The sequence below is a fragment of the Mesoplodon densirostris genome, chromosome 7, assembly GCF_025265405.1.
Source record: "Mesoplodon densirostris isolate mMesDen1 chromosome 7, mMesDen1 primary haplotype, whole genome shotgun sequence".
Taxonomy (NCBI): domain Eukaryota; kingdom Metazoa; phylum Chordata; class Mammalia; order Artiodactyla; family Ziphiidae; genus Mesoplodon; species Mesoplodon densirostris.
Genome location: NC_082667.1, coordinates 26,136,171 through 26,148,359, shown reverse-complemented (window position 1 = coordinate 26,148,359; position 12,189 = coordinate 26,136,171). Strand labels below are relative to the sequence as shown.

The 12,189-nt window shown below is 43.4% G+C and overlaps 1 protein-coding gene across 1 annotated transcript in view; it reads left to right on the top strand.

Moving 5' to 3' along the window:
• KIAA1549L (KIAA1549 like) overlaps positions 1 to 11,065 on the top strand; it is a 187,218-nt gene extending 176,153 nt beyond the window's left edge. The window contains exon 23 of the mRNA XM_060105171.1: positions 10,784 to 11,065. Within this exon, the coding sequence (XP_059961154.1) occupies positions 10,784 to 11,065 (282 nt within the window). The remainder of the gene's footprint in view (positions 1 to 10,783) is intronic.
• The last annotated feature ends 1,124 nt before the right edge of the window (positions 11,066 to 12,189 follow it).

The following is a 12,189-nucleotide window of genomic DNA, read 5'->3' as shown; positions in this document are numbered from 1 at the left end:
ATAATTTAATTAGTCTTTAACACATGATTCAGCATCATTATTATGGCTCACTGTACTAAAATGACATTTGTCAGATGGGCTCTGACGGTTTGTAGGATTATTGCCCCTATGTCAGGCATCTCTAAACTATTATAATTTTTGGAATTATTATGAGGCTTAGTATGTTTTTTCTTTCTCTGACCTTGCTCCCAGCTCACACCTTGCTCAATTTCCCCACTTTCAGATATATACTCACCTTTAAATATGCTTTTCCTAATGCTCTGTTATCTGCAAATGAGGCATGTCTGAGCTCATTAGAGTTGTTTGTAGAGCTGGAGTAAATAGTCTCTGAGAGAGTAACTGGAGGGCTTCCCTACTGTTCAGTCTACAAATCTTAATGCGGGAGGGTATGGCATCTCTTTTGGTTGTTTGTGGGCCTTTTTTGCTTCCTTTGTCATCCTCAGCTCTTCTAAACAGCTGAACTCACTGGGTGTGAGTTGATCAGTTCAGAGGTTATTCACCTCCGTAATTCCACTTGCAGTCTAAACATAATGTGTACTTTTCAGAAAGTAGTTGATACTTGTGCTAATTAGACAGTAGACCTGCAGCTTTGTCTGCATGCAGGGTGCACTGGGTGCTTTGCAGGAGTCAGCAAAAGTATTTACAAAACCTTGTCCCTTGCCTTCAAGATACTTACAGATAATACTTAGCCAGGCTTATGATGACATCCAGATACCTTTGGGTTCATGTTGCCTTAAAGATGAAGGAAAAGGAGCCCAGCAAATCAAAACTTAATCTTTTGGACATGATGACTTGATCACCATGCCACCCCCCATTGTGAGGGAGTGCTAGTTTCCTATTAGTTGTTTTTAAGAGGAAAGTGATGGCTGCAGCCTAAATGGGTCTTTCCTGGAGCCCCATTACCACCTTCAGTTAAGCAGGGTGGCGTGCCCATGCGTGGAGCACAGCAGCCAGGAACCAAGCTGGGAGGTCAGGTGTTTTATTGCATTTGAAATTCAGCACAGGAGGCTCAGAGGGACCAGATGTCGGCTTGAGAAAGATACTCCAGTGGGGAAAATGTTCACCCTCCACATCCATGTGAGAAGAAAAAAGCCCCCACCATCATTTGGATGTCTGACCTTCCTGATCCCAGGTATCCAGATATAAGGCGCTAGCTTGTATAAAATCACCTGGACCTGGCTTGACAAATAGGTTTCATCCTTGGTGCTGGATGGAGAGGGATTGAGAGGGGGTTCCCAGGCTCATCAGGAAAGTGTGCTGTGATCAATGGGTGATGCCTGCCACAGGCACTGGCTAGGGAAGGAGTGGTGTTTGCCAGCCCTGGATTTTGGCCCACAAGGTGCGGCGGCTCCTGCCTGCATCTACTGTAAAGGAGGAAGAATGTGTCATCTCCTCATCTTCCCTGCTTCTGAGTATTACCCTGAGGCTACTCCAGTGGCGTCAGGTGTCCCTGGCCTGTCCCAGCCACAAGCACCAAGTTGCTTAATGCTGCAGAACTGGGAGGTCTCAAGAGTTGGACACTGACCCTCAGCTCCAGCTGAACTTGAAATGCAGGGAAAGGGGACATGGCAGCTTCCTTCACAAACATACGGCACCACTTGGTCATCCTTCGGTGATTTTCAAATTGTGCCGCTCAGAACCCCAGGTCTGAGACACTCCGTACTGTGTACCATGCACAGTTCTGGGCACTGGTGCACCGTGGTAAGCAGGTGAGACACAGTTCTGCCTTCACAGTCAATGCCTGAGACAGGCGATGGTATTGTGAGTGATGAAGACTGTTATGCTAGACAAAGTGCACGGAAGGACCTTACAGGGAGCTCTCAGCTAATATAGGACTGGGGAAGGTCTCCCGGAAGAAAGGGAGTTTGAGCTGAGACCTGACAGGCAAGTCCCGTGTCCTGGCCTTAGCTCTCTGTTAGCCCCCAGTCACCTGTGCGTTCCCAGCTGTGTGGCCCAAGGGCTTGGACAGTCCGGCTCTGATTTTCCTCTAACAGGCAAGTGAAATATATTTGCTGCTTTGTCTTCCTTTACCAGATCTTGTAGGGAAATTAAAGCCCCAAACTTTGGGACATCCATCCCATCACTTCTTCCCTCACTCGGGTCCTTCCCGACTCTTACCTGGTCCATTGAGGTAGCCTCAGAACTTATCTCCTCTCCACCTCCAGTGGGTCCACCTCCAGAGTGTCCTTCCTAAAATACAGACCTTTCCTCTGCCTGACACCCACTGGTGGCTCCCAGACCAGGCCTTCTCCGGAGGGGCTGTCAGGACCTCTGGCAGGGACTGGGAGAGGCCTGCTTTCCTGCTACACATTCGCCCATACAAAATTCTGAATCCTCACCCACCCCCATCCCACTCCATCCTCACCAGGGCCGAAACAGACATCTCTGTAAAGAATGGAAACACACTCAATTCCTTAGAAGTGCCATAGAAAACTTTACTCCGTAGCCTGGCGTTCAGCAGTTTTTTGATCTGGCCCTGATTGCCTGTCTTCCTGAGCTCCCCTCATACCCCACATACCCTCTCTGGTCAGACCAAGTCACTGAACCTCCCTGGGTGCACCTTCCCCTGTGTACCTCCAGGCCTCTGCATTGCTTTTCCCTCTGCCTGGGATGCCCCTTCCACCTTGTCTTCTGAAAAACAACCTCTTCATCTTCCAGACTCAGCTAAGCTGCTTCTCCCAGAAAGCTGCCTGACTCCTTACATGTGTCCCATTTACGGTAGCACCCCATACCTACATCATCCATGGGCATTTATCTTGCAGTGTTGCAGTTAACATTATGGGATATAAAGGCCTTTTGTGGATTACCGTGGAACAGCGTCCCCTTTTATGGCACTGTTTCTGTGGGAAAGTTGATCCTGAATTCCAGATCATTGCCCTGTCCTTATTACTATAAGTGTCCATATATGAAAGCATAGAACTGTGTATCTTCCACTTTTAATGAAAAGAGAAATTTTTTTCAAGAAGCCAAGATCATATTCCAGATCCAAGACAATATAGTGCAGTGACTAACTCCCAGCCTGGAGCTGCATCTCTCAGTGGCTTGTTAGCTGTGGCACCTTCAATTGAGGCACCGTTTGCTTCAGTTTCCTCTTCTGTAAAATAAGGGTAACAATACCTACCTCCTAGGTTGTTGTTCTGAGAATTAAATGAGACCACGATTGGAAAGCCCTTAGCACAGGGCTCATTCAATGTTAGCTGTTATCATCAGTGATAAATCCCTGAGTCCTTTTTTTATAAAATATATAATTAAAGTCTAATTTTTTGAACATCTTTATTGGAGTATAATTGCTTAACAATGTTGTGTTAGTTTATGCTGTATATCAAAGTGAATCAGCTATACGTATATATATATATCCCCGTATCCCCATATCCCCTCCCTCTTGCATCTCCCTCCCACCCTCCCTATCTCACTCCTCTAGGTGGTCACAAAGCACTGAGCTGATCTCCCTGTGCTATGCAGCTGCTTCCCACTAGCTATCTATTTTACATTTGGTAGTGTATATATGTCCATGCCTCTCTCTCACTTCGTCCCAGCTTACCCTTCCCCCTCCCCGTGTCCTCAAGTCCATTCTCTATGTCTGCATCTTTATTCCTGCCCTGCCCCTAGGTTCATCAGTACCGTTTTTTTATATTCCATATATATGCATTAGCATACAGTATTTGTTTTTCTCTTTCTGACTTACTTCACTCTGTATGACAGACTCTAGGTCCGTCCACCTCACTACAAATAACTCAATTTCGTTTCTTTTTATGGCTGAGTAATATTCCATCGTATATATGTGCCACATCTTCTTTATCCATTCATCTGTCGATGGACATTTAGGTTGCTTCCATGTCCTGGCTGTTGTAAATAGTGCTGCAGGCTGTAGTGAACATTGTGGTACCATGTCTCTTTTTGAATTACGGTTTTCTCAGGGTATATGCCCAGTAGTGGGATTGCTGGGTCGTATGGTAGTTCTATTTTTAGTTTTTTAAGGAACCTCCATACTGTTCTCCATAATGGCTGTATCAATCTACATTCCCACCAACAGTGCCAGAGGGTTCCCTTTTCTCCACACCCTCTCCAGCATTCATTGTTTGTAGATTTTTTGATGATGCATTCTGACCGGTGTGAGGCGATACCTCGTTGTGGTTTTGATTTGCATTTCTCTAATGATTAATGATGTTGAGCATCCTTTCATGTGTTTGTTGGCAATCTGTATGTCTTCTTTGGCAAAATGTCTATTTAGGTCTTCTGCCCATTTTTGGATTAGGTTGTTTGTTTTTTTGATATTGAGCTGCATGAGCTGCTTGTATATTTTGGAGATTAATCCTTGTCAGTTGCTTCGTTTGCAAATATTTTCTCCCATTCTGAAGTTTGTCTTTTCATCTTGTTTATGGTTTCCTTCGCTGTGCAAAAGCTTTTAGGTTTTATTTCGTCCCATTTGTTTATTTTTGTTTTTATTTCCATTTCTCTAGGAGGTGGGTCAAAAAGGATCTTGCTGTGATTTATGTCATGGAGTGTTCTGTCTTTGTTTTCCCTCTGAGAGTTTTAGTGTCTGGCCTTACATTTAGGTCTTTAATCCATTTTGAGTTTATTTTTGTGTATGGTGTTAGGGAGTGTTCTAATTTCATTCTTTTACATGTAGCTGTCCAGTTTTCCCAGCACCACTTACTGAAGAGGCTGTCTTTGAACAGACTATCCTGTTCCATTGAGCTATATTTCTGTTTTTGTGCCAGTACCATACTGTCTTGATTACTGTAGCTTTGTAGTATAGTCTGAAGTCAGGGAGCCTGATTCCTCCAGCTCCAATTTTCTCTCTCAAGATTGCTTTGGCTATTCAGGGTCTTTTGTGTATCTATACAAATTGTGAAGTTTTTTATTCTAGTTCTGTGAAAAATGCCCTTGGTGGTTTGATGGGGATTGCATTGAATCTGTAGATTGCTTTGGGTAGTATAGTCATTTTCACAAGGTTGATTCTTCCAGTCCAAGAACATGGTATATCTCTCCATTTGTTTGTATCATCTTTAATTTCTTTCATCAGTGTCTTATAATTTTCTGCATACAGGTCTTTTGTCTCCTTAGGTAGGTTTCTTCCTAGGTATTTTATTCTATTTGTTGCAGTGGTAAATGGGAGTGTTTCCTTAATTTCTCTTTCAGATTTTTTGTCATTAGTGTATAGGAATGCAAGAGATTTCTATGCATTAATTTTGTATCCTGCAACTCTACCAAATTCATTGATTAGCTCTAGTAGTTTTCTGGTAATGTCTTTAGGATTCTCTATGTAGAGTATCGTGTCATCTGCAAACAATGATAGTTTTACTTCTTCTTTTCTGATTTGGATTCCTTTTATTTCTTTTTCTTCTCTGATTGCTGTGGTTAAAACTTCCAAAACTATGTTGAATAGTAGTGGTGAGAGTGTGCAACCTTGTCTTTTTCCTGATCTTAGTGGAAATGGTTTCAGTTTTTCACCATTGAGAATGATGTTGGCTGTGGGTTTGTCATATATAGCCTTTATTATGTTGAGGTAAGTTCCCTCTATGCCTACTTTCTGCAGTGTTTTTATCATAAATCGGTGTTGAATTTTGTTGAAAGCTTTTTCTGCATCTATTGAGATGATCATATAGTTTTTCTCCTTCAATTTGTTAATATGGTATATCACATTGATTGATTTGCGTATGTTGAAGAATCCTTGCATTCCTGGAATAAACCCCACTTGATCATGGTGTATGTCCTTTTAATGTGCTGTTGGATTCTATTTGCTAGCATTTTGTTGAGGATTTTTGCATCTATGTTCATCAGTGATATTGGCCTGTAGTTTTCTTTTTTTGTGACATCTTTGTCTGGTTTTGGTATCAGGGTGATGGTGGCCTCGTAGAATGAGTTTGGGAGTGTTCCTCCCTCTGCTATATTTTGGAAGAGTTTGAGAAGGATAGGTGTTAGCTCTTCTCTAAATGTTTGATAGAATTTATCTATGAAGCCATCTGGTTCTGGGCTTTTGTTTATTGGAAGATTTTTAATCACAGTTTCAATTTCAGTGTTTGTGATTGGTCTGTTCATATTTTCTATTTCTTCCTGGTTCAGCCTCAGAAGGTTGTACTTTTCTAAGAATTTGTCCATTTCTTCCAGGTTGTCCATTTTATTGGCATATAGCTACTTGTAGGAATCTCTCATGATCCTTTGTATTTCTGCAGTGTCAGTTGTTACTTCTCCTTTTTCATTTGTAATTCTGTTGGTTTTAGCCTTCTCCCTTTTTTTCTTGATGAGTCTGGCTAATGGTTTATCAATTTTGTTTATCTTCTCAAAGAACCAGCTTTTAGTTTTATTGATCTTTGCTGTCGTTTCCTTCATTTCTTTTTCATTTCTTTCTGATCTGATATTTATGACTTCTTTCCTTCTGCTAACTTTGGGGGTTTTTTGTTCTTCTTTCTCTTATTGCTTTAGGTGTAAGTTTATGTTGTTTATTTGAGATTTTTCTTGTTTCTTGAGGTAGGATCGTATTCCTATAAATTTCGCTCTCAGAACTGCTTTTGCTGCATCCCATAGGTTTTGGATCATCGGTTTTCATTGTCATTTGTTTCTAGGTATTTTTTGATTTCCTCTTTGATTCCTTCAGTGATCTCTTGGTTATTTAGTAGCATATTGTTTAGTCTCCATGTGTTTGTACTTTTTACAGTTTTTTTCTTGTAATTGATATCTAGTCTCATAATGTTGTGGTTGGAAACAATACTTAATACGATATCAATTTACTTAAATTTACCAAGGCTTGATTTGTGACCCAAGATATGATCTGTCCTGGAGATTGTTCCATGAGCACTTGAGAATAAAGTGTATTCTGTTGTTTTTGGGTGGAATGTCCTATAAATATCAATTAAGTCCACCCTGTTTAATGTGTCATTTAAAGCTTGTGTTTCCTTATTTACTTTTTTGGATGATCTGTCCATTGGTGAAAGTGGGGTGTTAAAGTCCCCTACTATTATTGTGTTACTGTCAGTTTCCCCCTTATGGCTGTTAGCTTTTGCCTTATGTATTGAGGTGCTCCTATGTTGGGTGCATAAATATTTACAATTGTTATATCTTCTTCTTGGATTGATCCCTTGATCATTATATAGTGTCCTTCTTTGTCTCTTGTAATAGTCTTTATTTTAAAGTCTATTTTGTCTTATATGAGAATTGCTGCTCCAGCTTTCTTTTGATTTCCATTTGCATGGAATATCTTTTTCCATCCCCTCACTTTCAGTCTGTATGTGTCCCTAGGTCTGAAGTGGGTCTCTTGTAGACAGCATATATACAGGTCTTGTTTTTGTATCCATTCAGCCAGTCTATGTCTTTTGGTTGGAGCATTTAATCCATTTACATTTAAGGTAGTTGTCGATATGTATGTTCCTATTACCATTTTATGAATCAATTTGGGTTTGTTATTGTAGGTCTTTTCCTTCTCTTGTGTTTCCTGCCTAGAGAACTTCCTTTAGCATCTGTTGTAAAGCTGTTTTGGTGGTACTGAATTCTCTTAGCTTTTGCTTGTCTGTAAAACTTTTAATTTCTCTGTCGATTCTGAATGAAATCCTTGCTGGGTAGAGTAATCTTGGTGTATGTTTTTCCCTTTCATCACTTTAAATATGTCCTGCCACTCCCTTCTGGCTTGCAGAGTTTCTGCTGAATGATCAGCTGTTAACCTTATGGGGATTCCCTTGTATGTTATTTGTTGTTTTTCCCTTGCTGCTTTTAATATTTGTTCTTTGTATTTAATTTTTGATAGCTTGATTAATATGTGTCTTGGCGTGTTTCTCCTTGGATTTATCCTGTATGGGACTCTCTGTGTTTCCTGGACTTGATTGACTATTTCCTTTCCCATATTAAGGAAGTTTTCAACTGTAATCTCTTCAAGTATTTTCTCAGTCCCTTTCTTTTTCTCTTCTTCTTCTGGGACCCCTATAATTCGAATGTTGGTTCATTTAATGTTGTCCCACAGGTCTCTGAGACTGTCCTCAATTCTTGTCATTCTTTTTTCTTTATTCTGCTCTATGGTAGTTATTTCCACTATTTTATCTTCCAGGTCACTTATCCATTCTTCTGCATCAATTATTCTGCTACTGATTCCTTCTAGAGAGTTTTAAATTTCATTTATTGTGTTGTTCATCATCGTTTGTTTGCTCTTTTGTTCTTCTAGGTCCTTGTTACACCTTTCTTGTATTTTCTCCTTTCTAATTCCAAGATTTTGGATCATCTTTACTATCATTACTCTGAATTGTTTTTCAGGTAGACTGCCTATTTCTTCTTCATTTGTTTGGTCTGGTGGGTTTTTATCTTGCTCCTTCATCCGCTACATATTTCTCTGTCTTCTCATTTTGTTTAACTTACTGTGTTTGGGGTCTCCTTTTCGCAGGCTGCAGGTTCGTACTTCCCATTGTTTTTGGTGTCTGCCCCCAGTGGGTGAGGTTGGTTCAGTGGCTTGTGTAGGCTTCCTGGTGGAGGGACTGGTGCCAGTGTTCTGGTGGGTAGAGCTGTATCTTGTCCCTCTCGTGGGCATGGCTGCGTCCGGTGGTGTTTTTTGGGGTGTCTTTGAACTTAGTATGACTTTAGGCAGCCTCTCTGTTAATGGGTGTGGTTGTGTTCCTGTCTTGCTAGTTGTTTGGCATTGGGTGTCCAGCACTGGAGCTTGCTGGCCATTGGGTAGAGCTGTGTCTTAGTGTTGAGTTGGAGATCTCTGGGAGAGCTCTCGCCGATTGATATTATGTGGGGCTGGGAGGGCTCTGGTGATCCAATGTCCTGAACTCGGCTCTCCCACCTCAGAGGCTCAGGCCTGATACCCAGCCAGAGCACCAAGACCCTGCCAGCCTCACGGCTCGGAAGAAAAGGAAGAGAAAAAAAGGGGAAAAAAACCCAACAAACAACAGATAGAACCCCAAACCAAATGGTAAAAGCAAAACTAAACAGAAAAAATCACAGAAAGAAACAAAAAACAACAACAAAATAGAAACAAACAGTCAGAACCCTAGGACAATGGTTAAAGCAAACCTAAACAGACAAAATCACACAAAGAAACTTACATATACACACTCACAAAAAGAGAAAAAGAGGAAAATATATTTTTTTAATTTAGAAAATAATAAACTTTAAAAACAGAGAGCAACCAAACCAATAAAAAAATCCACCAATGATGACAAGCACTAAAAACTAAACTAAGATAAACATAAAAATCAGAAACAAGTCAGATGCAGAAAGCAAACCCCAAGTCTACAGTTGCTCCCAAAGTCCACTGCCTCAATTTGGGGAACATTCGTTGTCTAGGCAGGTGTTCCACAGATGGAAGGTTTATCAAGTTGCTTGTGGGGATTTAATCCGCTGCTCCTGAGGCTGCTGGGAGAACTTTCCCTTTCTCTTCTTTGTTCGCACAGCCGCCGGGGTTCAGCTTTGGTTTTAGCCCCAGCCCTGAATGTAGGCCACCCTCAGGCGTCTGTTCCCGCCCAGACAGGAGGGGTTAAAGCAGCGGCTGATTAGAGCTGTCTTGCTCACTCAGGCTGGGGAGAGGAAGGGGTACAGAAGTCATAATTGTAATTTGGGGCGAGCCTGCAGTGGCAGAGGCCAACATGACATTGCAACAGCCTGAGGCACGCCATGTGTTCTCCTGGGGAAGTTGTCCCTGGATCTCAGGACCCTGGCAGTGGCAGGCTGCACAGGCTCCTGGGGGGGGGGGTGGGTAGTGACCTGTGCTTGCACACAGGATTCTTGGTGGCAGTGGTGGCAGCGTTAGCATCTCATGTCCGTCTCGGGGGTGTGAGCTGATAGCTGCGGCTCGCACCTGTCTCTGGAGCTTGCTTAGGTGGTGCTCTGAATCCCCTCTCCTGGCGCACCCCGAAACAGTGGTCTCTTGCCTTTTCGGCAGGTCCAGACATTTCCCCCTGACTCCCTCCCGGCTATCTGTGGCATACTAGCCCTCTTTAGGCTGTGTTCACGCAACCAACCCAAGTTCTCTCCTTGGGGTCTGACCTCTGAAGCCCAAGCCTCAGCTCCCAGCCCCTGCCCACCCTGGCGGGTGAGCAGACAAGCCTCTCAGGCTGGTGAGTGCTGGTCGGCACCGATCCTCTGTGCGGGAATCTCTCCGCTTTGCCCTCTGCAGCCCTGTTGCTGTGCTCTCTTCTGTGGCTCCGAAGTTTCCCTCCCACCCACCTTCAGTCTCCGCCCGTGAAGGGGCTTCCTAGTGTGTGGAAACTTTTCCTCTTTCACGGCTCCCTCCCAGAGGTGCAGGTCCCGTCCCTATTCTTTTGTCTCTGTTTTTCCTTTTTTCTTTTGCCCTACCCAGGTACATGGGGAGTTTCTTGCCTTTTAGGAAGTCTGAGGTCTTCTGCCAGCGTTCAGTAGGTGTTCTGTAGGAGTTGTTCCACATGTAGATGTATTTCTGATGTATTTGTGGGGAGGAAGGTGATCTCCACGTCTTTCGGCTCCTCCATCTTGAAGGTCTCTCCCGCGAGTCCTTTGACATCCATAAAGAACAACACTTCTTTTGGCTAGATGGTGCTTATATTAAAAAGGTAGCCGGGTAGATTCAGATGTAGATTCAGGTATGTGCCCACTATTTGCTTACTGTTTAAAACACGTATTTAATTCATCCAACCAGCAGATCCAGTGAGTCCAAACAGACTCCAGCTTTTGTATCTGCACAATGGTGCGTTGCCTTCATTTTCTTCCAAACCTCTTTCCTTGTCCTCAGTCCCCTCCTGCTTTGGTATCAAGTGCGTCCTATGACTTGAGCCGCTTCCTGACCCCAGGTCCTTGTCTTCTCTCCCAACATGCTTTGTAGGTCCCCCTCCCGGGGTACATCGAGGCTTACCCCCGGTCCCGGTATCAGCAGAACTCGCCCTCCAGGCTCCCTCGCCAGTACAGCCAGCCAGCCGGGCTGCACCCCAGCTTGGAGCAGGCCCCGCTGCCCTCCGCAGCAGCCTCACAGCAGAGCCTGGCGGAGAACGACCCGTCCGACACGCCCCTGACCAACATCTCCACAGCAGCCCTGGTGAAGGCCATCCGGGAAGAGGTGGCCAAGCTGGCCAAGAAGCAGACGGACATGTTTGAGTTCCAGGTCTAATGCCTTCACCCACTTCCAGACTCTGAGGAAACAGTCTTTGGGTTTCTCCAGCCTGGCTTGATGGGTCTGGAGGCACAGACGATGTGGGAGTCTTTCTCACCCTCAGTTTCTAAAAAGGTGAACAGTGGGGCTTCTGGGGAACAGGAAACTCTTGAACAACTGGATGCTTGGCTTATTCAACTGATTGTATGTCCACAAGTCCCCATGTGGGACCATATGTTTGATACTCTGTTACATTAACTGTTTGAACTGCGGGTGTATTTCCCTACGGAGCCTTAGTCACGAGAGATGCTCACAAATCTGCAGATTCCTGTCCAATGCCATATTTTAATAAATCACCAGAATGGGGAGAGCACAGCTCTATCTTTGGTGACCTCTGCATGTTAACTCTATTTCTGTGTTAAAGGCAATGCAGGCGTGTGATGAAGTCCCAGACTGTACTCTCTCTCATTCAGCCATGACTGTAATCGTTGCAATCACCTCCCATCTCCAAGGGAGACACTGACTCCAGCCAAGAAAGCTGAGTCCTTTTCTTTCAAAGGTTCATATTCAAAGTCAAATAAATTGGATGAAAATCAGTACTGTCAATGACTGCACCTATGAATAGTCCTGACTCTTTTCCCCCTGCAATTAATTCAACAAAGGCCAAGAAAGAGAGAAGATGAGAGGGAATGGTGGATTCATGTTGACAGGTTTTTGAAAAGGTGTTGTCATTTTGGAAATAGAGTATTCTGCAAGTTGGGCTCTGGCTGGAAGAGAATCGGTGCTAAGAGCTTTTAAGGTCCTACAAAAGAAAAACAGGTTTTCTTTGCCCTGCAATGAAGGTGGCCTGAGAACGAAGCTTCTCTCTTTTTGGGGACAATAGATACATCGACTTTTACAAGGAAACCTCTGTCTCTTCAGCAATGATGTCCAGCATGTGCTGCCCAGTGATACAAAAGGAAATAGTCATTGATGCCTGTTAGAAGCAGGAACAGTGGACCCAGTCTCCCCAGGCTGCAGCCTCTGTTTATAGAAGCTTCTGAATGCAGAAAATCTGTTGATTTACATTTAAATGTAAATAACATTTTTAAAGGTGTATGGAGTTAGCCAGTCCCCTCCCGCACTCCTTCCCATAGTTAGTT